At 44.7% G+C, this 27,302-nt stretch overlaps 1 protein-coding gene and 1 pseudogene across 1 annotated transcript in view; both read right to left on the bottom strand.

Annotated features, from left to right (window-relative positions):
- The window catches only part of SACM1L (SAC1 like phosphatidylinositide phosphatase), a 281,982-nt gene that overhangs the window by 30,046 nt on the left and 224,634 nt on the right, over positions 1 to 27,302 (bottom strand). The window contains exon 16 of the mRNA XM_073630675.1: positions 13,683 to 13,755. Within this exon, the coding sequence (XP_073486776.1) occupies positions 13,683 to 13,755 (73 nt within the window). The remainder of the gene's footprint in view (positions 1 to 13,682; positions 13,756 to 27,302) is intronic.
- On the bottom strand, positions 21,073 to 21,188 carry LOC141146383 (5S ribosomal RNA; annotated as a pseudogene).

Raw genomic sequence — 27,302 nt, 5'->3', positions numbered from 1 at the left:
TTTCCATTCCGGTTACTGACTTTGGCTATGTTTTGACTACGTTTTGTTCTTTTTACCTTTATTATTAAACAAGTGTGATTTAACTGTACTTCTCTCTTGATCTGATTTCATGGTTTTTGACAGTAGGCGAAGGCCATGAATTCAGAAGATGCAGCCAATCCACTTGTTGGTAATATGTTTTCCAGATTGGATGAACTGGATGACCGCATGGATCAGTTTGCCATGGCGTTACAAACGCTCCCGAGTCGCATGGCTCACCTGGAATCTCCCACTGTGGCCTCCCCGGTACAACCTATGTTGCAGGCTGTCCCTGCTGATGTCCCAGTCTCTGTGCAGGCACCCGCCTCAAGTATTACCTCTATAAGAGGTATGTCTGGTTCTGCTCCGCTTCCCCAGCTATTTGGGGCCGATCCAGTCCAATGCAGAGTGTTTCTCAACCAAGTTGAGATATACTTTGAGATGCTGCCCCAGGCATTTTCCATGGACAGAAGCAAAGTAGGGTTCGTGATATGCTTTCTGAGAGAGCCTTGGCCTGGCAAACCCCCAAATTTTAGATGCAGTTTACAGCAATTGTACAGTGTCAAGTGTAGTAAAATGGGCCAGATGGAGACGGCCTTCAAAACAGAAGCTCAGTTCCTACATGTTTCGCCCCCTGCAGTCATAGATACGGTGCAGCCTGATCTGCCTTCAGCTGGGGGGCTCCCTGCCGGGCCTACCCAGATCCTCATCATTGCAACAAGCTCATATTATTCTCTGATGAAGCCAATGTCTTGACGAAACATATAATAAAGTATTTTTGTAATTTTACCTGTAATACTCCATTTCTATACTTTTCCCTGGCACTGCTATAATCCCTCTGGTCATTCCCCTTACTACTCCTCTATGAGAGATGCAAAAACCTGTTGTCATGAATTACCCTGAGTTTGTGGCTTTGTTTAAAAGGGTATTTGACATTCCCGCATGCTCCGCTTTTGCTGCCAAGTGCCTCATGTCCATTAAACAGAGTACGAGAACTGTTGCCGACTAAGTCATTGAATTCCGTATTCTGGCAGCAGAGGTTGCGTGGAACAAGGAGGCCCTCATGGCTGTTTTTGCTCATGGTCTCTCGAATACCATCAAGAATGAGACAGCAGTCCGAGATATACCCACTGAGCTGGAGAATTTGCCATCCTCATTGACTCCAGACTCAGAGAAAGACTCTCTTAAGCAGTGCTTGCGGAAGCCTCCTGTACGCTGGTCTCCGAGCTTTGCAGTCCCACCCGTGCCTCCCTCACCTCCCATGCCTCCTGGTACCGAGTCGATCAGTGAAAGTGAACCCATGTACTTGGGTTTCGCACGTCTCTCTGCAGATGAGAGAACCTTTAGGAGGAGGGAGAGATTGTGCCTTTATTGTGGCCAGGCAGGTCACTTTTTGAAGTCTTGTCCTACCCATCCAGGGAACGCCCGAACCTTGAGGTCTTGTCACGAAGCTTGATTTGAGAGAGGCATACAATCTCGTGAGGATTAAGGAGGGTTGACGAGTGGAAAACTGCGTTTAATACCAGAACAGGCCATTATGAGTACTTCGTAATGCGTTTTGGCCTTTGTAACGCCCCGGCAGTTTTCCATGAATTTATTAACGATGTTCTCTGAGATTTGTTGCAGTTATGTGTGGTGGTTCATCTCGATGATATCCTCATATTTCCCAAGTCCCTGGAAAGCCATCACACATTCTCTACTGTAAACTTGAGAAGTGCGAGTTCCATTGTGAACAGGTTAAATTCCTGGGCTATGTCATTTCCACTGCTGGTTTTTCGATTGACCCAGAGAAACTTTCAGCTGTCCTACAGTGGCCCCGACCCGTGGGTTTATGTCCTCTGCAGCGTTTCCTGGGCTTTGCCAACTATTATCGGAAGTTTATTCATAACTTCTTGTCTCTGGTCAAGTTCCTGACTAATATGACCAGAAAGGATGGTAACCCACAGAGTTGGTCTCCAGAGTCCATTAAGGCCTTTGAGAGTCTCAAGGCTGCCTTTATTTCTGCTCCTGTGTTGGTACATCCTGATCCTACGTTACCTTTTATCCTTGAGGTTGATGCTTCTGAGACTGGTGTTGGCGCCCTTCTGTGTCAACGTCCTACCTCTGAGAGCGCTATGCATCCTTGTGGGGACTTTTCCAAGAAATCACCTGCGTAATGCAATTACGAGATTGGTGACAGAGAGCTGTTGGCGATCATTTTAGCCTTGAAAGATTGGAGACATCTCCTCGAAGGTACCACTGTGCTGGTTCTCATTCTTACGGACCATAAGAATCTCACATTCTTGTCTGAGGCTAAACGCCTCTCTCCCAGAAGGACGCGATGGGCTCTTTTCTTGTCTAGTTTCAATTGCATTGTCTCATTCTTACCTGGTACTAAGGATGTAAGGGCTGACGCTTTGTCTCAACAATTTTCCTCTACTTTCAAGATGGAGTCGGTTCTGGTTTCTGTGATCCCACCTGATCGTATTCTGGCTACGGTTTGCACCAGTCTCACTTCTCCTTTGGGTGACATTGGGTCCCATTGTTGACTCCCGTAGGTTCTGTGGGCACATACAGTACCTGGTGCATTGGAAGGGGTACGGTCCGGAGGAACGCTCTTGGGTCTCATCCTCAGACGTACCCGTCCTCCTCCGTGATTTCCATAGACGTTTTCCCCTCAAGCCTGGTGGTCCTCTGAAGGAAAGGGGTCGTTGAGGAGGGGGTACTGTCAGGGCTGGGCTCGGCCCTTCCTTCTCAGAGCTGGCTGCTCACCTGTCGGCTAATTGCCAGCTCCTATCTCTCCACAGTTACTCGGCTGTTGATGATATCCTGCTAGTCAGTCCTGCCTACTTAAGCCGTCCAGCCCAAAGGATCTCTGCCTTCGCCTTGGTCAACATCACAGAGCCTATCTCCTGCGTTCCTGTTTAAAGACTTGCTTTGCTGACATCCCTTCTGGCTCCAGATCCTGCTTGCTTTTCCACTATATTGATCTCTGACTTCTGGTTTGGCTGACTATCCGTTACAGCTACTGAACTTTGGCCATGTTTTGACTACGTTTTGTTCTTTTTACTTTTACTATTAAACAAATGCGATTTAACTGTACTTCTGTCTCGGTCTGATTTCATGGTTTCTGACAGGCAGGAGATGGCGAACCTCTATTCCCAGACAACAGTTCCAGAGACCGGGGATTTAACAGATTGGTCTACTGAGGAGGAACAACCCAGTGAGCATACAGCAAAAGAGTGCGCATCCAGGCATAGCGCTACTGACCTCTGCCTAAAACACTCAGTGACCCTGGAGGAGTTGTGCAAGGCCACCAACTTTTCAGTTTACTTCCCCGTGGAACAGCTGGCATCAGGGCAGAACATTACTGAGCTCTGCCCAGCACCAACAGCAGCTTCAGGGTTCCTGAGAGAATAGGCAGCTGGTCCTTCTCCCACATTGGGACATGGGATTTCCTGCCAGCAGCATCTGTGACATTACAAGAAACTTCTCCAGCTGAATTGCTGACAACCAGAGGGTCCAAAACCTCTGCCCCACACCTGCGGCAGACCTCGAAGCCCAGGGTGAGGAGGTGGCGGTCACTCCCGAGCAGATCAGGATCCAGGGGGAGAATGCAATTGGCACCTCACAACTGCAGCTTGAGCTGGTGTCGGTGGATGGACCTGCGGTTTCCACTAACAACAACCCAGCAGAAGTGCTGGCAACAGGGCAGAGTGCTACCAACCTCTGCCCAGCACCGACAACAACTGCGGAGTTCCAGGGAGGCTGGGCGGTCAGCCTTCCTGCCCAGCGACAAGCTGATTTAGTTAAGCTTCTACTCTCAGCTGAACCGCTGGCAACAGGACAGAGAGCCTAGGCCTCTGCCCAGTACCTACAGTGCCCCCACAGCCTCAGGGAGCTGGGGCAGTCGGTCCCTCAGCCCAGCAGCAGACCGAACCCTGGAATGTTAGAAACCACCCAGCTGAAGCGCTGGCAGCCGGACAGAGTAAATGACCTCTGCCCTACACCCACTGATGACAACTATTCCTTGCAGCCAAGAATGGAGATCATGCGGAGTTCACTCTGCCCGACTAATGCATGTCCAGACAAGGTGGAGGTCTGGGACCTTGTTAGTCGACTTTTGATGGGAGAGAAATGTGATAGACTCAACCGGGACAGAGGCTTTTGGAGGGGACTGAATGCTAGCCTCTTTCCTACTGATTATGGGCCCTGGATTTTAAGGGAACACTACTTTTTGTGAGGTGTATGCCTGGGGACCCTTGGAGTAATGTTATTTTGGATTCAAGTCTCCCCAAGACACACAGACTCTGGAAACCCTGTATAAGGCCTATATGCCATATTATTATAGGAATAGTGACTGCTTCATACTGTTGGGACTCATAGCAGATGCTGATGTCATCAACTCCAGCCACCTGTCTGGCGTTGTCTGCTATAATGTGGTTATTGTAAATAAGTCTAGTGTGGCTTCTAAGGGTCTTTCACCCATTGTGGATTGTGATAATTAACTCTGCTATTGTGTGAAGGAGTTCTGTGTTGATATGTATGATAATGAGTATTGTAGTTAGTGAGCTAGGAGACAACAAGGCTGACCTGAAAGGTCATATCTCTGAGTCACCTAGTCTGTTTAAATGATTAATTAGCTCATAGTAATTTATGTTTCTGGTTACAGTGTATTGTTATGCCGCGTACACACAGTCGGAATTTCCGACAACAAATGTTTGATGTGAGCTTGTCGGAAATTCCGACCGTGTGTAGGCTCCATCGGACATTTTCTGTCGGAATTTCCGACAACAAAAATTTGAGAGCTGGATCTAAAATTTTCCGACAACAAAATCCGTTCTCGGAAATTCTGATCATCTGTACACAATTCCGATGCACAAAATTACACGCATGCTCGGAATCAAGCAGAAGAGCCGCACTGGCTATTGAACTTCATTTTTCTCGGCTCGTACGTGTTGTACGTCACCACGTTCTTGACGTTCAGAATTTCCGACAACATTTGTGTGACCGTGTGTATGCAAGACAAGTTTGAGCCAACATCCGTCGGAAATAAATCCACGGTTTTGTTGTCGGAATATCCGATCGTGTGTACGCGGCATTAGAGTAATATGATCAGGAGTGGGGAACCTCCTTCCCAAGTTTTTAACCACTTCAGCCCCAGAAGAATTTACCCCCTTACTGACCAGGCCATTTTTTGCGATACAGCACTGTATCGCTTTAACTGACAATTGCACGGTCGTGCGACGCTATACCCAAACAAAATTTACGTCCTTTTTTCCCACAAATAGAGCTTTCTTTTTTTTGGTGGTATTTGATTACCTCTGCGTTTTTTATTTTTTGCGCTATAAACAAAAGAAAAGCGGGCACCGACACGTAGGCACGCTCCAGAAACCTTGGCACCGCCCGGTTCCCCACTCTGCTCATGGTCGTCATGACGAGACGCCGAGCTCCCGGCGCTGACTGAGGGCGCCCGCTCCGCGGACTACAGCCCTCGGCTCCGGACAACTGTGGGGGACTTGCTTGGGCCCCCCCACTGCTCTGTGACCCTGGTTGCCCTCCGATCGCCTAGTGGATGAATCCTGGTGGCTTAGGCAGCTGAGGAGACGTTTCGCGGAGCTCCCTTACCTGGCTGGCTTGTGGTGTAGCTGGAAGGGGGAGTTCGCTGCAGGACCTCGCTGCTGAACGTGGAGGAGGTGAGAGTGATTGCTTCTATGGGAGGAAACTGCCCTGGATCTCTGAAAAGAAGGGGTTGGAGGCCATCTGGAAAAGGTCAGAGAACTCTGCTTGCAAATGGTTAAGGGTACCTATTTAATGCTGATAAAAAGACTGCTATGGAACCCATGCCCCCCCCCCCCCCCCGTGAAATAACGGAATAGCAGGAGGTCTGGAGTACAATCTAGGACTAGGTTATTCATCTTATACCCAACATAATATGACTAGCTTGGGGAACTGTCTTTTTGTCGAATTTCCGCGCTATAACAAAGGGACTTAGAGGTTGGGGGACAGATGTTGAATGGTGTGTGTTGACCGAGAGGAAGCTTCTTTTTACTTTACATGAACTGTGAATGTCCGTATCCCCAATACCTGAGCATTACTGGATGTTAATTCAGGGCTGAATAAAAGCTATACTTTCAGTAGGCAAATAAACTAACAGAAATGAGGGGGAACACAAAGCAGGTAAAAGTGCCCCACTTGAGCCAAGCCCTGGAGGTAATCAGCGCTATATGTCCACGGACATTAGCATAGCAGAAGAAATGCAGGGCAGCCCCAGGTTGGGGGCCCCAATGCGCTCAGGGACAGACAGAAGGTGGTGAAAGAGGAGAATAAAGTAGGGAAAGTAAATGATGTAAAGATTATGAGGCCAAGAAGCGATGGGAACAACCCCCAGGGAAGCTCTAAGATGGGACACAGAGGAAAAGAGGGGGGGGGGGGGGAATGAACCATCGGGGGAAAGATGTATGCAATCATCAACGCAGGAGGGAGTTCCGCAAATCAAAGAGATGCTAGCAGAGATGATGGCAAAAATGGAGGCATAATTGAAAGTGGACATTGCCGCAGTAAGGGCGGACATCGGACAAGTTCTAGGAAGGGTGGAAGAGACTGAGGGCAGATTGGATGACCACGATCAAAGATTTGATGACATAACAGAACAAATTAATTCCCTCCAAAGAGCAAATAGAAGCCTCCTCTACAAATGAGAGGATCAAGAGAATCGCAGCCGACGCAAAAACCTGCGTATCAAAGGTCTCCCAGAGAAGCATAGCAATGAGGAACTGATAAAAGTAATGCAGCAGTTATTTAATCCTTTATTGGAAAGAGAAATGACAGAGTCCCTGAAAGTAGACAGAATCCACAGGATTACACGATACTCCATCCAAAGGACAAAGAGCCCGAGAGATGGTGAGGTTTCATTATGTGGAAGAAAAATCCAAAATTATGGAAAAAATGCGGAATGTACCGGGAATGTTCTTTGGAGAAGCGGAAATACAGGTCTACTCAGACTTGTCTGCTGAGACTTTAACAAGAAGGAGACTTCTAAAACCCTTAACTGAGTTGATGAGGGCATCGGAGATATCCTATCAATGGGGGTTCCCAGCCTGCCTGCTAGGAAAAAAATGGTCGAACTGCAGTTCTAAGATTCCCTGAAGATTTGGGGGACTTCTGTAGTAAACTGGACATCTCACCTCCTCTTATACCAGGATGGGGAGAGGAGGGAGGAGTATTATTCCCTCAAAGGAATCTGAGATGGAATAAAGGGGGTGGAGGGGTTGCGAGATGGGGAAGAGGTCCTAAATTGCTGTAGTATTCAGTGTCAAAGGGCAAGAGTCAGGAAGAATAGGAGCGGTGAGGAGAGGGGGGAGGCGTTGGGGGGACTGGGAGTGGGGCCTGGAGGGGTCTGAGGCGGGAGCCCATTGGGAGATATGGTGACGAGGCGGCATCAGGATGATGTTAGCCAGGACCATAAATTGAACAAGGAAAGGGGTCTGTCCAGCCTTTCCAGGTCTTTTGTTCCAGAAAGAAGGGGGGGGGGGGTTTGGGAAGGTTTTGGGGGGGTGGTTTTTTTTTTTTCCTCCTCTCTCTCTCTCTCTATGGGGTGCCTCCTCCGCCCGATCAGATGCTCCTTACGTGGTGAATCATGGTGGTGGTAAATTGGGTCACGTACACAGTGGGGACTGAAAGTATTCAGACCAGTCTAAATTTTTCACTCTTTGTTATATTGCAGCCATTTGCTAAAATCATTTAAGTTAATTTTTTTTCCTCATTAATGTACACACAGCACCCCATATTGACAGTGATGGTTGACTTTATACAACTTTCTCCCACCTTCCGACTGCATCTCTGGAGCTCAGCCACAGTGATCTTTGGGTTCTTCTTTACCTCTCTCACCAAGGCTGGACTCAAATGAAGGTGTAGAACCATCTCAAGGATGATCAGAAGAAATGGACAGCACCTGAGTTAAATATATGAGTGTCACAGCAGGGTCTGAATACTTAGGACCATGTGATATTTCAGTTTTTCTTTTTTAATAAATCTGCAAAAATGTCAACAATTCTGTGTTTTTCTGCCAATATGGGGTGCTGTGTGTACATTTATGAGGAAAAACAATGAACTTAAATGATTTTAGCAAATGGCTGCAATATAACAAAGAGTGAAAAATTTAAGCAGGTCTGAATACTTTTCGTCTCCACTGTATAATGTAAGGGGACTAAATACAGCAAAAAAAAGGTATAAAGTAAATAGCTGCAGTTCCTGGGTGCAAACGTGGTATGTCTCCAGGAGACTTATATTACGCATGCTTCGGGGGGTGGCTTGGCGTCACACCAGTTCCTGAAGTGGTTTTATGGAGACACAGCATCAATCAAGGGGCGTGGCCATAGGATTTGATAGGACGACGATGTTTGTGGATGGGGAGCATCTGGCCAATCCGGAGGGAAGGTACCTCTTTATAAAAGGGAAACTGTTTAATATGATGTGTACAATAGCGAACATTTACTCTCCAAATAAGGACCCTGATAACTTCTTAAAGAAAGTACTGAAAAAACTTGAAATTTTTAAGGAAGGTAAATTAATTATTGCAGGTGACTTAAACTGGAGTATCGACCCAAGAGTGGATACTTCAGGGGGTGCTCTCAGATCTACAGCTCAAAGGCTGAAGGCATTAAAAAAAGTATTGTTGGATTTTCAGTTACTGGATGCATGGAGGATTAGTCACCCAAGGAAGCGAGATTATACCTTTTATTCTCCTGTCCATCGGTCATTTTCAAGGATTGACTATATCCTAATAGAACACCAATTAGCCCCATCCCTTAAGGGAGCAGAAATTAAAGCAATTACTCTGTCCGACCATGCCCCAGTGAAAATCCAACTGGAAATACTGGGGGATACTTTGACGGGGGAAAAACTGGAAACTGAATGACTCCCTTATTCAGGACCCAGAATCAATTAGAAGGATAGAGCAGGAATTGGAGGGCTTTTTTGAGATCAATGATATGGCAGAAATATCCAAGGCAACCCTCTGGGAATCACATAAAGCCTTTATAAGGGGGATCTTGATCAGGATTGGAGCGGGGAAAAATAAAGAGGGGAAAAAAGATGACCCTCTTATACAGAGAGATTCAGGAACTAGAACAAAGAACGAGACCTAAAGGGATCCCAGAAAGACAAGAACTAATAGTAAAAAGAAGAGAGATAGAAGAGCTGATATCACAGGAGAGGAAATGTGCCTTCCATTCAATAAATAAGGAAAAATACCAGTGGGGTAATAAATCAGGAAAATGGATGGTGAGAAGGGTAAAAGAAAAAATGAATAGGGCCTTCATACCTAAGATCAGAGATGATAGGGGAGGGTTAGAATTCTCTTCTCCTAATATTGCAAAAATATTCCATTCCTATTACAGTGCCTTATTTAATGTGAATTAGAGAGGGGATGGTGGGGAGAAGTGGAAGGAAGCAGTGATGGAGTATCTGCGGGACCTAGACCTTCCCAGGGCAGAGAAGGAGTAGGAGGTGGAGCTCCTTGAAGCCCCTATCTCGCAGGAGGAGGCGGACAGAGCGATAAAGAATATAGCCCTGGGAAAGAGCCCAGGCCCTGATGGATACTCCATTTTATACTATAAAAAGTTCTCCAAGTTTTTGGTTCCTAAATTGTGCGACTATTTGAATGCACTGGGAGAGGGAGAGATGCTCCGTGAGGAGTCATTATTGGCACATATCACTCTTATTCTGAAAGAGGGGAAGGACTCAGCATCCCCCGGCAGCTATAGGCCAATATCGCTACTAAATACAGACGATTTTTGCCAAAATAATAGCAGAAAGATTGAAATTATGGCTACCAAGGTGGGTACATAACAATCAAGTGGGGTTCCTACCTGGGAGGGAGGGGAGAGATAACTCTCCGAAATCCATTTTTCTGATTCAGGAAGTAATTAGGAGGGGCACCCCGGCAGTCCTCATGTCAATCGATGCCGAAAAGGCTTGACAGAGTTGATTGAGGGCTCATGTTTGAAACATTGAAACATCTAGGGTTGGGAGAGAGGTTGATAAGATCGATCTCATCCCTCTACCACCACCCAACTGCCAGAATCAAAATAAATGGAACCCTGTCTTCTCCCCTTGAATTATTTAATGGGACAAGACAGGGTTGCCCCCTCTCCCCAATTTTGTTTATAATAACATTGGAACCCCTATTAGCTGCGATCCGCAAAAACCCAGAATTCGGATGAGACAAAGGGAGTACAGAGTAGCTGTGTTTGCGGACGATCTGCTCTGTTATATTTCCAACCCTAGAACAATAATCCCTATAGTGCTGAAGGAGTTAAATTGATATGGGAAATGAACACATTTTTAAAATAATTATGGCTAAATCTGAGATTCTGAACATAACTTTATCAATGAAAGAGCTGAAGGCAATTCAACCTAAGTTCCCTTTTGTGTGGTGTAAGGAGGAGTTGGGGTATTTGGGCAAATTTTTGCTTCAGTTTAGGCTGAAATTTATACTTCTACATATTTTTGGTAAAAAAAAAAAAAAAAATTGCAGTAAGCGTATATTGATTGGTTTGAGCAAAAGTTATAGTGTCTACAAAATAGGGGATAGATTTATGGCATTTTTATTTTTATTTTTTTTTTACTAGTAATGGCGGCGATCTGCTATAAAAATGCACTGATTACTGTATAAATGTCACTGGCAGGGAAGGGGTTAACACTAGGGGGCGATCAAGGGGTTAACGGTTTCCTAGGTGTGTTCTAACTGTGGGGGGATGGGACTGACTAGGGGAGGAGACCGATCGGTGTTCACACTTAGTATGAACACACGATCTATCACCTTTCCCCTGAGAGAACCAGGATTTGTGGGTTTACAGGCCAGGCACTCGCATCGGCTCTGGGGATACGCTGCAGGCGTGCCTCCTACAGCGTCTTAAAGAGCCGACCTACAGCTACGACGGCTCGCCCAGGGGAGCCAACCTGCCGCAGTATAACGGCTGGTTGGGAACCAGTTAAAAGCCTGTATTCGTGTTTTAATAAACAGTTCTATTTGTGTTTTAATAAACAGTTCTTTTTCTGGTGTACTCCAAGACTGGTCTTGTCTGGTTCTTGGGGTTACTATAGCCAGAGCCATTGGTCTCGTGTTCCAAGACTTGGGAAGCAGCTTCTTGGTGGAAATACCCAACAGGGTGTCCGTCACAGTCCACATCCAGAGTTTTCCACCTGTGACCCAGGTTCTGGAACACCTCTTGGTGTAGGGCCCATTCCCTTGGATCCAAGCATTGATGGCTTAGAAAGTCTGCCTGCTAATTGTCCATGCCTAGAATGTAACCAAGGGACAAGTCTAGGAGATGAAGTTCTGCCCAGGACAGAATATTTTCTACCTTTATTTCCACAGTAAGACTTAAAGTTCCTCCCTAATGACTGATGTCAATATTGTGGTGCTGTCCAACCGGATCCTCAGCAGGTGACCCACCAGTTGGTTGGGATATCCAGTGCTGTAGGAAAAAACAAATCACCTGGAGCTCCAAAATGTTGATTCCTCAGGCGTCCATGTCCCTGCACTGACAAGGTGTCTGTGACTCCTCCCCAGCCTTTAAGGCTGGAATCCGTTGTAAGGATCCTTCAAGAGATCAGAAGGAAGGATTTTTCCAGCTGTTTGATCCTGTCTTCTCTGATCCTCCTCTTCCACAGTGCCCAATCCATATCCTGATTGAACAAAGCCTTGGGGACACTCTGCACATGCTCAGTTTGATGTGTATTGCAAGACAATTTTTTTTTTCTTGGGAGGGTGCATGTAATCAGCACAGGGCCAATCAGCTCAGTCCAGACAGAGGGTCAGGGGTCATGCAGCCTCAAAGGACAATCGGGGGAGAATAAAAAATCCTTCTACAAGCTTTAACCAGACACTGATAGATGTCACAAGACTGCTATATACTGATGACGGGAAAAGGTATTTAGCAGTTTATATTTACTAAAACAATTGCATTTCCATGTTCTGTGTACTGTGGGAGACCAGATATAGTGAATGCAGGGTCCTGGTTTTAGTAACACTTTAAAGCCATTCCCCAATTGTTTGTCAGATTTACGTCACAGCCATGGAAGGTTGCAATGAAGTGCCCACCAGAGAAAAAGAGGTTATGGAGAGTATCTCAAAACATTTATCTATGGGATCTTTAAACGCTAGCACATCCTCTATACCAACTGCCAGCACTTTGTTTTTTTTATATCATTTTTATTAAGGTTTTCAACATAAAATTTAGAACTTTACAGAAGAGAAAAAAGAAAAACAATTAGCAACATGGAAATATATGGGAATAGCCAGCACTTTATTTTATTTATTTATTTATTTAAAAGGTACTTGTATAGCGCCGTCAATTTACGCAGCGCTTTTACATATACATTGTTCATTCACATTGGTCCCTGCCCTCAAGGAGATTACAATCCAAGGTCCCTATCTCACATTCATATACTAGGGCCAATTTAGACAGAAGCCAATTAACCTACCAGCATGTCTTTGGAGTGTGGGAGGAAACCGGAGTACCCGGAGGAAACCCACGCTTGCACAGGGAGAACATGTAAACTCCAGGCAGGGAGTGTTGTGGTTGGGATTCGAACCAGCGACCCTTTTTACTGCTGGGCGACTAAGACCACACCACTGTGCCGCCCAAATTTATTAAGATGTGACACTGCCAGATCAAGAGTGGGTGCTGCCCACTTCTTAATAAAGGACTCCTTATACGAACATTGGGCTTTAAAATATTTGGGAGGTGTGAATAGTTTAGCTATAGATTCCCAGTCACCACACAAGACAACGTGGAATAGGGTGTGCACTGGAAACAATTTTGAAATCTTAGGGCCTATAAAGGATTCCAGACTAGTAAGATCACTAGCAGAAGCTCCAGGTTGCTCTTGCATTTTTAAGGGGGCACAATCCCCATCAATTAATGCCAAAATTATTTCTCTAAGCCTGGGAGCTATGGCAGATGCCTGTGACTCCTTAAGGCCAATATCATCCAGGAAGGATTTTTGAGACTCTGTTGGATGGGATCAGAGGCTCAGAGGCTGCAAAAGTTGCAGGAAGATCAGATGGTCCTGGAGGGGAAGGCTTTCAGATAATATTATACCCTCTGTGGTTAGTAACTGTTAGTGGATTGTGAGCTGGAAGGACCTGATATAACGGTATAGCACCCTTTGACTAACTATGTAACTATGTTTGTATTTGTGGTGCAGCATGTTGCACACAGCTTGTCTGCTGGTACACCTTTACTCAGTATACCAGGTAAAAGCTTGGGTACTTGCAGATAAGCTGCTAAGAGCAGGAGAGGTTCAATGGATAGAGGTAACCAGGTCACTGTAGGCGGCAGCAAGGACTAACCAAGGTGCAATGAAGGAGAGCGACACTCCAACTAGTGAACCTCTGTCGGGTTTTAACTGTGGTCTGTCCCTACATTAGAAAGATTTCCCCTTACTTTCTGTTCAGTTACAATGGTCAGCAGAATAGGAAGTGATGGGGAATCTCCCTTACCAGTACCAAGACCGAAATACATTGTAAAAGCCTGATGGGGGTTCTAACTTCTACCATTCAATCCAAAACTGTCCTGAAACTTTTTTTCTAAGAACATTTAACAAATAATAAATATGAAACACATTCATAATCGATACACTGTATCACATTTTACTATAAATTATCAACTTGCCTTGTGAAGTCTGTTTTCAGTGCCCCTGTTCCAGCATACTGCTTTGCGCATGCATTTGCATTGTCAGCCCAAGCTAAAAGTACATTGTTTAGGTTATTGAAAAAAGTCAAAACTGTAAAATAAATTTACACAGATCTAATATGCTTTTAAACTAACCATTTCAGCCTTCATATCTGTAGGGCCCCTGCAGACCAGATAATTTTTTACATTTCCACTATGGGCTCATTTACTTTGCAATAACTAAAGAAGCAAATAAATGCGAAACGTGTTGACCTCTTGGAAAACCAAGACATGTCTGTTGTAAAAATACATGGTGTAATATGTCCCATGAGAGAAAGTCTCGCTGGTTTTATTGCTAAAATTGTTTTATGTTATCATCTTTTGTAACAAATAATATTGTTTATTATATTGGCATAGCTATTCCTTCTCTAGGTACCAGTAAAGGCCTACATATGCAAATCTCTTTTTTGTTCTGGTACAAGAGGGATGAGGTGCCCTTGTTTTAGCCTATTTCCTTTCTGTTTCGTATAAACCGTTTGTGATCTTAATGACTGACAAAGATATTGCAAAGTAATACATACATTTTTTGGAAGGGGGGGAGGGGTTGCTTTCTTTTGGTATAACCTTTTCCACTTCCAGCAAGCCTCAGAGTTTTGTAGCAAGCATTAGAAGGAGTGGATTAGAAGTACAGAGGGACTTACTGTATGTACAGTAATATACTCCAAGAAAAGGATTTTACAGGTAAGCAAAGAATCCTATTTTCTTAATTGTACACTAAAGGACACAAGACAGTATTCAGTAATGTAGGAATGTTCAAAAGTTTGACTAAGGGGTGAGCAACACAGCACCAAAAGTGCACAGAAGGGAAAAAAAAACAAAAAAAACAACACAAGTTAACAGGAGGTGGCTCAACTGAGCCTACAGAGTTGCCGGAAAACCTTTACGATTGAAGCCGGAATCAGCACAGGTCTGAACATCCACAGGGTAAAACTTAACGTGTGAAAAGAAGCGTGATGAAGAAAAGCACAAGTGCCAACCATTCTGGTTGAATGTACAGGGATAGGTGGAACCTTGAGTTCGTAGGCCTGGGCAATAAGTGGTTGAATAGACTTGGCGATAGTGGAACGAGAGGCAGTCCCTTACCCTGACCTTCAGGAATGAGAAAGAGAGCCAAACTGTCAAAAATAAAGTTGTGGCTGAGAGGTAGACTTAAACAGTGTACTATGATCTAACAATAGAGTATGTTTCGGAGTGCCACAGAGAGATGGAACAACATCATAGTTAAAGGTGAGACAAAGGAAAGCACATTCAGAAGAAAGAGGGTCTTGGCCTCAAAACAACACTGTCTTTGTGTAGCACAAGAAAAGGTAATCATGAAGCAATAGCAATGAAAAAGGCAACCTCACAACAGATGAATATCCCTTGTAGACTCAAAGGGACATTTTCTTAAGAAATGCACAGGAGAGTTTTGTTCAGGTGTTGAAGCTTGAACAGTACTCTAATTCACTTGCAACCAGCAAATAGACTAGAGAAGTTGTAACTAGGCTTGGAGCACAGGAGATTGTTTCTATCTATAAACTGACAGAACTAGACTGCGATCCCACAGAGTCAAAGGAACAGGTTATCTGAGCAAGGCCTGTATAAAATGCCCTCACCAAGAAGTGAGAGGCATGCGATCACTGAAAGGGAACCGCTAACACAGAGACTTGACCCTTGACTCAAGTCCAAGCAGTCCTCTAGACCAGACTGGAGAAAGGATAGGATTTATCATATTACATATCACATATTACTTCCTTGATGGAATTTCACAACATATGCATTCCAGGTGTGAAGGCAGACGTGTGAAGTCGAATTTTAGGATTAAAAAGTGCAAGGCTAATGGATTCCAACAGGCTCTGGTCTCTCAAAACCTGGGTGTCAGACTGGTTCTTGAGAGAGTAAATCCAGACCATCTGAAAGGGCCCACAGAGAGTAGGCTTAGATCAGGCTGAATCGATCTCCACGGTGTCACCAGGGCATCCACTGCAAAGGCTAGAGGATATTGGGGTCTAGAGACCATCCTGCACAGTTTGCTGTTGAATCTGGAGGTCAGATTCGGACCGAAGGTCCATGTCCGATGTTCTTCATCTGTGACAAAGGTCGTAATATACCACAGGGTAAACAAACCACTCTACAGATTCCAGACATTGATGACTGAAGAAGTCCACCTGGCACCTCTCCACCCCTGGCATGTGCAAGGTGAATAGGGCTGGAGAGAGGAGTTCCACCCAGGAAAACCTTTCCTTTTTTAAGCACAAGGGCTATGAGTGATACTGCTCTAGAGCAGCATGAAGGTCTGCCTGTTGTAATGTAGATGTGAATAAATGGGGGTGTCCTCTCATTTGGAGAACTTGCTCATGGATTTATGGGTCCAGAGCTTTCAGTGGAACTAGGAGCCATGGACTTGGAGGCCTGTAAGGGAAGGAAGGGATGCTTCTTAGGCTCAGAGGACACACTCCCCAGGTGGGCCTAGAATTCTTTTTTGCGTGACAAAAGGGTACTCTCTTTCCCCTAGTGAAATCTTTTATACAAGTATCAATGGATGCACTAAAGAGGCACTCCAACTAAAACAGATACACAAGAGGTGCTTCTAGCACTGACGTTTGGCAGACCAACATTTCAGCCAAAGGGTCCTCCATGAACAGACAGGAGGCTGGAATTTTAATAAAAAACATCCCCAGTCCATCATGAAGTGGAGAAGGGCCTTAGGAAAGAGCTCCAGTGGCTGAAAAACCTCAGGGTCCATTAGAACCAAATCAGGGTCCTGGGAAATGGTCTTGCACCAGATGGCCAAAGTCTGACAGACAGACATGGTAGCAGGCTGAAAGTCTTGGAGCACAAGGGCAAATAACTTTTTTTAGAAGAGCTTCATGACATTTGTCCATTTGGGTTTTAAGCAACCTGAAGCCTGTCAATCATTGAAAATAGTCCTTGTCAGCAAGAGGTTATAAGAAGCTCATATCTGCAGCCATAAGCTTGGTAATGTTTTGTTACAACCGGCGATCGGCTGCCCAGTAAAAGTAATCTGGGAGGCTCCACAGTCACCCGATCACTTTTACAGTGGTGGGAAGCAGCGCCAACCTCCCAACTCTCCTGGTCCCCTCTGTGACTAAAGAAGCTGTAAGCAACAATGATTTAATCACTTCCAGTTTTAGAGCGGTCATTCCCTGGCCAGGGAAGCAGCTAATCAAGCACGATCTGTGCTTGACTAGCTGCTGCAGAGGGCAGAAGAGACAATGGGGGTCCTGATGTCTTCATAAAAAGTACCTGTCACCTACCCAAAGCTATTACATAGCCGGATTTTTACTGCCTTGTGATAGCAAAAAAATACATTGAAATAAATAATTTAAAAAAATGTAAAAAGCACCCCCAGTGTATACATGCAAAGGGAAACATGAGCATAGGTCCCTCACGTGTATGTAAACAATGATTGCACCACATGTGGGGTGTTGCTGCGAATATCAGTGGGGCCATCATTCACAATTAACTCTACACAGAAAACCTGTAAATGCTTTTAAAGTGCCATCTATAAAACATTTTAGGTGCTGTAATTTGTTGCCATTTCACAGGCACGTGCAATTTTGAGTTTTGACATGTTTGGCATCTATTTACTCGATGCAACTTCATCTTTTATATTTTAAGAAAAAATTGGGTATTATATTTTGTTTGTGTGCACTAAAATTCATTAGGTCAGAGACAAGTCAACATGGCTGTGATTTTTTTCCATGAATTCTCCCTGGTTAAGCACAGGGAAGGTGCCAAACCTGAACGGGTTAATGGTGACTCTAAGGAGTGCTACGCCTTAGGCATTGGACAGTGATACACATTATCCATGTCAGGGTCCTTAAAATTGATGCTTGTAGCCTCCCGCTGTCCTGGATTGCAAGCTAAATGTAAGTCGATCAGGCCTAGTGGTCCCTGCCCTTGTGATCTGCCGTGTATGCTTGAGGGGATCCTGTTAGGTATACTCATGGACCAGTATGCAACAGCAAGAGAGGTGAATGTGAAAGTGACTAGAGGCAGCAGAATGCCAAAGTCCGAATGGTGGTGTGGAGAGGCAGCGGGGAGTCTGCAACCTGGTCCTGCATATGCTGAAAAAAGATGTATGCATGTGCAGTAAACTCATCTAAAAGGCAAGCTCAGTGTGGCGCTCAGGTCTAGCAAAGGGCACAAAATTAAAAAATTGGTAGCAACCCTCAGCTCCCTCCTTTAGAGAGCAACACAAATAATCATGGCCACCACTACACTTAGATGATGTGGAAGGCAACCTCTCCCATAAGGGTGTGAGGACCTTGCTGATCACAGATGTCTTCTCCTGTGCACTTCCATGAGGTAGAAAACTGGGGAGGGAGGCACATGCTCCCCTCAAGATATTTTCCCTCACTGTGAACATACTCCCTAAATAATTTTCAAGAAAAGGGTTTCACCAGATGGGGGGACCATAGACTGGACTTGGACCTCTAAAGGACTCAGCGGCTCCCTCATCATGTTGCACCACATGCCCAGGTCAGTGCTGGAAGAAACACTACAGGCCAGCCCCGCACCCCCTCACGGCAGGGTCCAAGTACAGCCTCCAAGGCTATGCTGAGGATTAGCTTTTTTGGAAAGAAAGAAAGAATATTCACAGAGGCACCACAGCCACTAAAGAAAATTAGTAGAAAAAAAAAATCTTAATAAAAGTGGGTAGCTTCTCTCAGAGCAGAATGAAGCTGTTCTCTCTCCTAGGACACCTAGCAAGAAACATCCTAACAAAAAAACTGAAGCATGCTAGATATAAGAGAGGCTATACTTGGCTGTCCCTACAGCTTTGTTTTATCAGTGCCCAATCTCCTAAAGATAGCAGCGTAACCCTATCCTACTGAATACTGTCCTGTATCCTGTAATGTGTGAATAAGAAATTATGTTTAAGGTACAATATATACAAAAGTTATTTGCAAGTGAAAAAAGGTGTTTTTCTTTTGTCTTTTTCAATTTTGTGCTTTTTCTTGTTATGCGACACTGAAAAAAAATAGATTATTGGTAAAAAAAATTTAGAAACCAAGAAAAAAAAAAAATCTGCAGAAAAATAATAGTTAGGGGTGGAAGGAGTTAATCATGGCTCATTTGGGTTACCCCCTCTAAGACCAGGCCTTTTTTGGAACTTTTTGCTTACAAGTTTAAATCAGTATTTTTTGCTAGAAAATTACTGTACTTAGAATCCCCAAACCTTAAATATATATTTGCTTAGCAGAGACCCTAGAGAATAAAATGGCGATTGTTGCAATATTTTACGTCACACTGCATTTGCGCAGTGGTCTTACAAGTGCAATTTGTTTGGAAAAAATACACATCTTTGAATAAAAAATAAAAATGGGATTTTTATAACAGCTTACCTGTAAAATCCTTTTCTTTTGAAGTACATCACGGGACACAGAGCCATAGTAATTACTATGTGGGTTATAGTCCACCTTCAGGTGCTGGACACTGGCACACCCTAAACAGGAAGTTGACTCCCTATATAACCCCTCCCATACCGGGAGCATCTCAGTTTTGCAGCAAAGCAATACACGTGTATACTAGAAAGAGGGGCAGGACCTCTGTGTCTTTAATCGTACATCACAGGACACAGAGCCATGGTAATTACTATGTGGGATGTCCCAGAGCAATGGCAACTGAGGGGAGGGAGACAACAAAAGTAGGGCACCATGAGATCAGAGGACTTATACTGCTGCCTGCAGTACACCGCGCCCAAAGGCGACATCCTCATGTCTTTTTACATCCACCTGATAGAATCTGGTAAATGTATGGGTTGAAGGCCAAGTTGCGGCCTTGCAGATTTGAGCCATGGAGGCTTGGTGATGCACTGCCCACGAAGCACTAACAGCCCTAGAGGAGTGCGTTTTGATTTGAGAGGGTAGAAACTACCTCTTTAAACCATAAGCTAGAATGATTACTTGTCCAATCCATTTAGAATAGTAGATTTCCATGCTGCCTGTCCTCTTTTAGGACCTTCAAGCAATACGAACAAAACATCCATTTTCCGAATCTGAGCAGTCGTCTTTAAGTAGACTGCTCTTATCACATCAAGAGAATGTAGTGATTTTTCTTCCATAGAACAGGGTTCTGGAAAAAATGAAGCTAGAATAATATCCTGGTTTAGATAAAAATCTGATACTACCTTCGGTAAAAAGTTGGGATGAGGTCGCCATACTACCTTATCCTTGTGAACAATAATAATATGGCTCTTTACAAGAAAAAGCAGCCAATTCTGATACCCTTCTTGCAGCAGATATGGTTACCAGAAAAAAATTGTTTCCTTGTCAAAAAAGGACCAAGGGAATATGTCGTATCTGTCCAAAAAGAGGCTGTTTTGTAATGTTGCCAAAAACTAAATTCAAGTCCCAAGGGTTCAGGGGTGACCTAACCGGGGGATTAACCGCTTCCCAACTGCCTCACGCAGATATATTGTGGCAGAAGGGCACGTACAGGCAGATTAACGTACCTGTACGTTGCCCTTGCACTAATCAAGATAGAAACCACTGAACCGACAGCCCACGTTTCTTCAGAGTGTGGGTCTCAATAGCCAAACTGATAAATTTAGCATTTGTAAAGTAGGATGGAATACCGGACCTTGCGAAAGAAGGTCTGGCCGTGGCGATATAGGGTCTATGGGTCCTCTTCTGTCATCTTTATGATCCCTGCATGCCAAGATTTCCTGGGCCCCACTGGAGGCCACAAGAATCACAGACTTCTCTTCCTGCTTGATCCTGCGAAGAAGTCGTGGGCGCAGGCAGAATAGGAGGGGATGCATAAATCAGTGAGAACCAATTCTACGGGAATAACAAGGCATCTGTTCCGCATGCTAGCGGATCCTTTGTTTTTGACACAAAGCTGTTGATTTCTTTGTTGAACCTGGACATAAACAGATCTATGTCTGGGATCCCCCATCTTTGAAAATATTGACAGGAAGATAGCGGGGTGAAGGAACCATTTTCCTGGGAACAACTGCTGGTGACTCAAGAAGTCCGCCTACAAATTTTCTATTCCTAGAATGAAGACTGCCGATAGGCAAAGTACATTGTTTTCTGCCCAAGATAGGATATGATTCACCTTTCTCTGGGCCGCACAACTTCTTGTGCCCCCTTGGTGATTAATATAGGCCATTTCTGTGGCATAGTTGGATTAAATCCTGGCAGGACAATACCGTAAACTGAACATCAGGCCCTCAGAACCAAGTGCTCTGCCTGAATTTCTAGAATGATAATGAGCAAGGTCATTTCTGATCTGGGCCACTTCCGTGGTAACTGAAGGAAGGATTTTCCCCTTTGCAGATTTTTGGATATTAACGATAAACTGAGGCTCCGGCGTACCCAGCCTTCAGTACCTGGTATTTCCAGGTGGTCCATCCGGGTGCTAACCAGGCCCGACCCTGCTTAGCCTCCAAGATCAGACGAGATCGGGCGCTTTCATGGTGATGTGGCTGTAGGCTTTGGAGTCAGACACATTGGGAATCTAGAGCTTGAACCCTTTGTTCCAAGCTGATAGGATAATGTTTTGCAGCAGTCTCGAATGAAACTGAGCACAAGGAACGGCCTCGAATGAAGCTACCATCTTTCCGAACAACCTCATGCAAAGTTGAATGGAAGAATTCATTTTGCTTCGACCACCTAAATCAGTTCCTTTATGGCACTGATCTTAGCCTGGGGCAACAATACCCTTTTCTGGGTGTACCTATGATCAGACCCAGGTATCTTAGCCCTTTTCATGGTTTTAAAGAAGATTTCTCCTAGGCTGAGAAACTGACTTAGATATTCCAGGTAGTTGAATGTGGTGACCATGCTTTGGTCTAAGCGGACTACCGACTGGACTATCGAGAACAGATCGTCCAGGTAAACCATAATCGTTATACCTTGGGCCCTTAATCTGGCTAGAAGAGGGGCCAGAACCTTTGTAAACACTCAAGGTGCAGTAGCTAGACCGGAAAGCAGAGCTATAAGCTGAAAATGAAGATTTTCCACCTTGAAAAGTAGAAATTACTAGTGAGCAAGGAAATAGGCATATGGAGGTATAAATCTTTGATGTCGATTGACTCCAGAAGTTCTCCTCCTTGTAGGATGGCGATAACTGATTGGATTGGCTCCATGCGAAAAAAGAGTCGTTATATTCAGGAATTGAATTTAGATTTTTGAGACCCAGAATGTCCATTTGGATTTAATCAAACCCCAACTTCTTCTCTTACATGAGGGCCACCACGATCACTTTTTGCCAAAAAAGTGATGACCCAATGCTTGAGAGAAACACTTCTTTTTCTCTGGATCCTTAGGAACGTTTGATCTGAGAAAACAAGGAGACGGGAACTCTAGGAACTCCAGTTTGTACCTAGGAACTATTGAGGAAGTCCCCCATTCGTCTTGACACTCTACCTGCCAGATCGTTGAGAACTGCAGAAGAATTCTCCCTATTGAGCGAGCCGGGGCACCTGCTCATAAGGAGGCGTCAGTATTTTGTAGGTTTCCTCCTCCAAAGACCTCTTTTGTCCCTGGGGTTAACCCTGAGGATTACCTTTTGAACCTTATGGCAGAAGCCGTCGTGACTGCCTGGAGGCTGATGCCCCTGGCAGAGAAGGAGCTTTAAAAACGAAAATACATTTACTCCTTTTCTTAAATGGTAAAAGGGGTACCTTTTCCACTAGAATTTATTTGGATGTATTATCCAAAACATCCCCAAATAGCTGTTTCAACACAAAAGGAAGACTAGCCAGGAGCTTCTGCATGGTGCTTAGCAAAGGGCGCAAGGCCTGAAGCATAGAAGCTCTCAAAAGCAACTATTGCAAACATAAAGCTGCCAGATCCTGGGCCTGCTGAGCAGGATAACCTTGAACACCTGTTTAAACTGGCCTCTCAACGATTAATCAATTACTGTCAGTGTAGGCTGAGACACTCAATCTGCCAAAGAAAAAAAAGTGTTTTTTTTTTAATAGGAATTACAACTTTTTATCCGTTGGATCACTAAGCATTTGAGCATTGTCTGTCGGACAAGTCAAACTCTTATTCACAGAGAATATAACAGAGTTAATTGCTGGTATACCCTACTTAGTGAATTTCCTCCACCATAGGATAAAGTGTGAAAACTTTTTAGGAGGGAAAATAATGCTTATCTGGGTGATCCTCTCAAATACAAAAAAGCTTTTCCAACAATGAATGGACAGAAAAAGGCGTGCACAGCTTGAGGAGGCTTTAGCGAACCCAAACACTCAGTTAAGGGTACATAAATGTGGAGCAGACCACTCAGCAAGAAATTGCACCATCAATCTTAAGATTGAAACAGCTGTTTCTCCCGCATTTGACACCTCAGAAGAGGAGTCATCAGCCTCACCACGGTCCCCTGAGGGAATTCGTCTTCTCCCGTACCTAGTTCCTCAGTTTGAGGGTCCCGGGCAATGGAAGAGAACCTGTTGCATTTTGACCCATACTGGGATGTGATTAAATTTGCTAAACTTTTTTTTTTCCTTAAAAAAAAAAAAAAAAAAAATAACTTATCATGGCTGCGGAAAAAAGATCTTTTTAGTAAAATAAACAGGGGCTGCAGTATTGAAAACAGCTGCAAACATTTCATGGCCCGATGCTCACTCTGACCAGCCAACCTCTCTCGGGGGAGGATACCATTTGTAGAAATGAGTAGGCTTTCCAGAGCTTGAGGGAGACCCTTTTAGCTCTTTTTTGGGGGTGTTTCAACCCCCCCTTCTGACCTTAGCCCGATGCACAAAGCAGAGTGTACTACCAGAAGAAATCGCATCCACTGCTTGAGCAATAGTCCAGCCACTGCCGCTGCTATTAATGCTCAGCCTGATGCAAATAGTAAACGTGTCAAATAGGAAATGCCTGTGTCACCAAAACCTCTTTCATGCTCCTCTTTGCTCTTATGTCTCTCTGCCAATTTTGCAGCCAGCACAAATGGAGCTTATTTTTTTTTTAAACACACTTCCGCGCTGGAGGACGGCAACGCCGCGCTAAGCCCTGCCCCCACCTCGCATCGCGCCACCCCCTTTCTCTTTCAAAAAAAGAGTTTCCCAGCGCAAACACGGGCCTCCGATCCGACAGGATCGGCTTGTGAGTGAGGGAGGGATGGCGTGGAGGAGACCTGGAAGCCGCCACCGAGTAGGGGCGATGAAAGAACACGGCATTACCGATCATTTTCAGTTCTCCCTTATACTCAGCCTCATGAAGAGGGGAAGGTGGGGGTGTCTGGAGGAAGCAAAACCCCCCAAACTTACCGGAGGTCTGCCTGCTAGCCGGAGGAACAATAAGGAAAATTGTTATCCATACTTACTGTAATTTTCCTTTCCTGGATCCTCCCCATGTCAGCCAACTATGGGTTAGCTCCGCCCCCTCTGACCCCCTCCAGGACCACCTCTTTCTTAGCCCATAAAGGGTGGCTGTCTGCCCACACCAGTGTTCAAACAAAAAACCCGCCATGCGATGGATAAACTGGGTGGGAATCCCCAGCTGACATGGGGGAGGATCCAGGAAAGGAAAATTACGGTAAGTATGGATAACAATTATCCTTATTCCTGGACCTCCCCATGTCAGCCTACTATGGGATGTACCAAGCAATATTAAGAAGGGAGGGAAGACAAAAAATAAAAAATAAGCCAAACCCTCAATGCAATGCTACTTAAATTTTTAATGGGCAACAGCCGCCGAAATAACCGTAGAGCCAAATGTTTCCTCAGGCGGACAAGCCAAATTAAGCCTGTACAAACAAACAGGTGGGGTTCTTGCGAGCCACAAGTGGACCAATGCCTCTAAGGAGTAAAACAACTATATTTAAAGCAGCAAACACTTCACCACGTTTCATTCCGTGTATTTGAATATAAATAAAATCAATTGTGCTCGCGCTAAAAATGTGAATTGAAAAAAAATATGAATATATATAAACTGAGTATAAAATATAAACTAATTGTGCAAAAATGTTAAACCATAATTAGTATGCTAATAAAAACATACATGTATAAATATATATATATATATATATATATATATATATATATATATATATAATGTGCAATCCTTATATATAAAATTCACAAAGTGCATCCACATAAAAGTGCAATCCTTATATAAAATGCTGAAAGTGCATCATGCATGAATATAGACCTAATTAATAAGTGCAAATCCTGTGACAATCAAGTGTCCAAACAAAATACGATCAGTAGATTCAAACTGAAACAAAGAAGTGCAAGAAAACAGTGTCCATGAATGAAGTGTTCATCAAGCTTCTCCTGAAAAGTGTCCAAATCACAACAAGCTGGATGTGCTCTCCCGTGATCCCCCACTTGTGCTTGCGCTCACCTCTATTCGTGTGACACGGTAGTTAAACAGTGTCAAAACACGCATTGGGGCCACTCCTGGGCTCACTCAGGATGCAATGATGCATGTCCAATCCTCACAGGTAAAACATCATTCATAAAAGAGAAAAAGAAAGCTCCATGGTGTAATATAGTAAGGGATTTATTTAAAGTAAAAGAAGTTCCTCCAGGAGGGTACTCACAGTATGCAGGTGCTACAGTGCACCAAACTATACAGGTGTATTTCGTTTAGCAGCGGCTCGTATGGCGTGCGGTGTGGTGTATATTCCTCTCCTTCCCTGCTGACAGCTCCGTCCTACCCCTCCCTGATGCGTATTCGGTACAGGGATAACGTGCCTTCCTCTGGGGGATGATCCCAGAGGAATCCCCCAGAGGAAGGCACGTTATCCCTGTGCCGAATACGCGTCGGGGAGGGGTAGGACGGAGCTGTCAGCAGGGAAGGAGAGGAATATACACCACACCGCACGCCATACGAGCCGCTGCTAAACGAAATACACCTGTATAGTTTGGTGCACTGTAGCACCTGCATACTGTGAGTACCCTCCTGGAGGAACTTCTTTTACTTTAAATAAATCCCTTACTATATTACACCATGGAGCTTTCTTTTTCTCTTTTATGAATGATGTTTTACCTGTGAGGATTGGACATGCATCATTGCATCCTGAGTGAGCCCAGGAGTGGCCCCAATGCGTGTTTTGACACTGTTTAACTACCGTGTCACACGAATAGAGGTGAGCGCAAGTACAAGTGGGGGATCACGGGAGAGCACATCCAGCTTGTTGTGATTTGGACACTTTTCAGGAGAAGCTTGATGAACACTTCATTCATGGACACTGTTTTCTTGCACTTCTTTGTTTCAGTTTGAATCTACTGATCGTATTTTGTTTGGACACTTGATTGTCACAGGATTTGCACTTATTAATTAGGTCTATATTCATGCATGATGCACTTTCAGCATTTTATATAAGGATTGCACTTTTATGTGGATGCACTTTGTGAATTTTATATATAAGGATTGCAAATTAAGCCTGTAATGCCTAATAAAAGGTGTTGGGTGCGCTCCAGCTTGCTGCTCTGCAAACTAACTCAGGGGCGACCTTCGCGTATGCTGCCCAGGATGCTGCCATACCCCTCGTCAAATGTGCTTTGATCTCTGAAGGAGGAAGAAGGCCCAGCGTTTTGTATGCAATATGTATGGTCTTGACAAACCAGGAAGACACAACTCTGGATGTTGCTGGCATATCCGTTTTAGGCCCCATTGGGAAAACCTACAGCTGATTTTGTTTTCAAAAGCTTTTAGTCCATTTCAGGTAGGTTGAAACCGCAGAGACCAGGTCTAACCTACTCCACTCATCATCAGCTGTATCGCCCGGAAAGGCTGGGAGAATGACCTCCCAGTTCATACGAAATAAAGTGGCCACCTTAAGTAGAAAGCTCGGTATCGGCCTAAGGACTATCTTGTCTGGGAGCACCAAACAATATGGTTCTTTAAATGAGAAGGTGCAAAACTCGGAGCCTCTTCTGGCCGAGGCAACGGCTAGTAAAAAAACAGAAACAAAAAAAAACTGTTAAAGGAAATAATGAACAAGAGAAAGCTTGATCAAAACGGAGGAACCAGCAATATTCCCAAGACTAGTGTTAAGTCCTCTTTTGGAAAAAACGATTTCAATGGAGGTCTGATTTCTATGGCTGCCCCTAAAAATCAGATCACCAACGGATGTAGAGCATATCTTGTACACAACATAGCCGACAAGGCGGGGATTTGATCCTTCAGGGAATTATAAGCTAACCCTTGGAGACCACTCTGCAGAAACTCCAAAATGTTAGATACTGAAGGAGATCCAAGGTCCCAACCCCTTTCTGTAGTATTCCAGATCCGGTGATAGGTTACATTCGTGGACCTCTTACGAGCCTGTATTAATGACTCCACTACACCGCCAGAGAGACCCAAGCCAGTTAAAGGCCCCCTCTCACTTCCAAGTCATTAACCTCATCCTCCTGTGGTTCGGGTGTCAGGCCCCACTCTGCAGAACGAGATTTTGACAAGGAGGCAGTGGGATTGGTGAGCCCAACTTTATCCTCCAAGCCAGAGGCAACCACGGCTCCCTGAGCCAGTAAGGTAGGACTACTATTGCGGTGACCATTTCTCGCTGAATCTTCAGCAGGATTTTGAGAGCCAATGAAAGCGGCGGGAACACATACCCCAAGGGGAAGTTCCAAGACCTGGACAGAGC

Source organism: Aquarana catesbeiana, linkage group LG05 (genome assembly GCF_042186555.1).
Source record: "Aquarana catesbeiana isolate 2022-GZ linkage group LG05, ASM4218655v1, whole genome shotgun sequence".
NCBI lineage: Eukaryota > Metazoa > Chordata > Amphibia > Anura > Ranidae > Aquarana > Aquarana catesbeiana.
The sequence above is the reverse complement of the archived record's forward strand: the minus strand, read 5'-3'. Positions and strand labels throughout refer to the sequence as shown.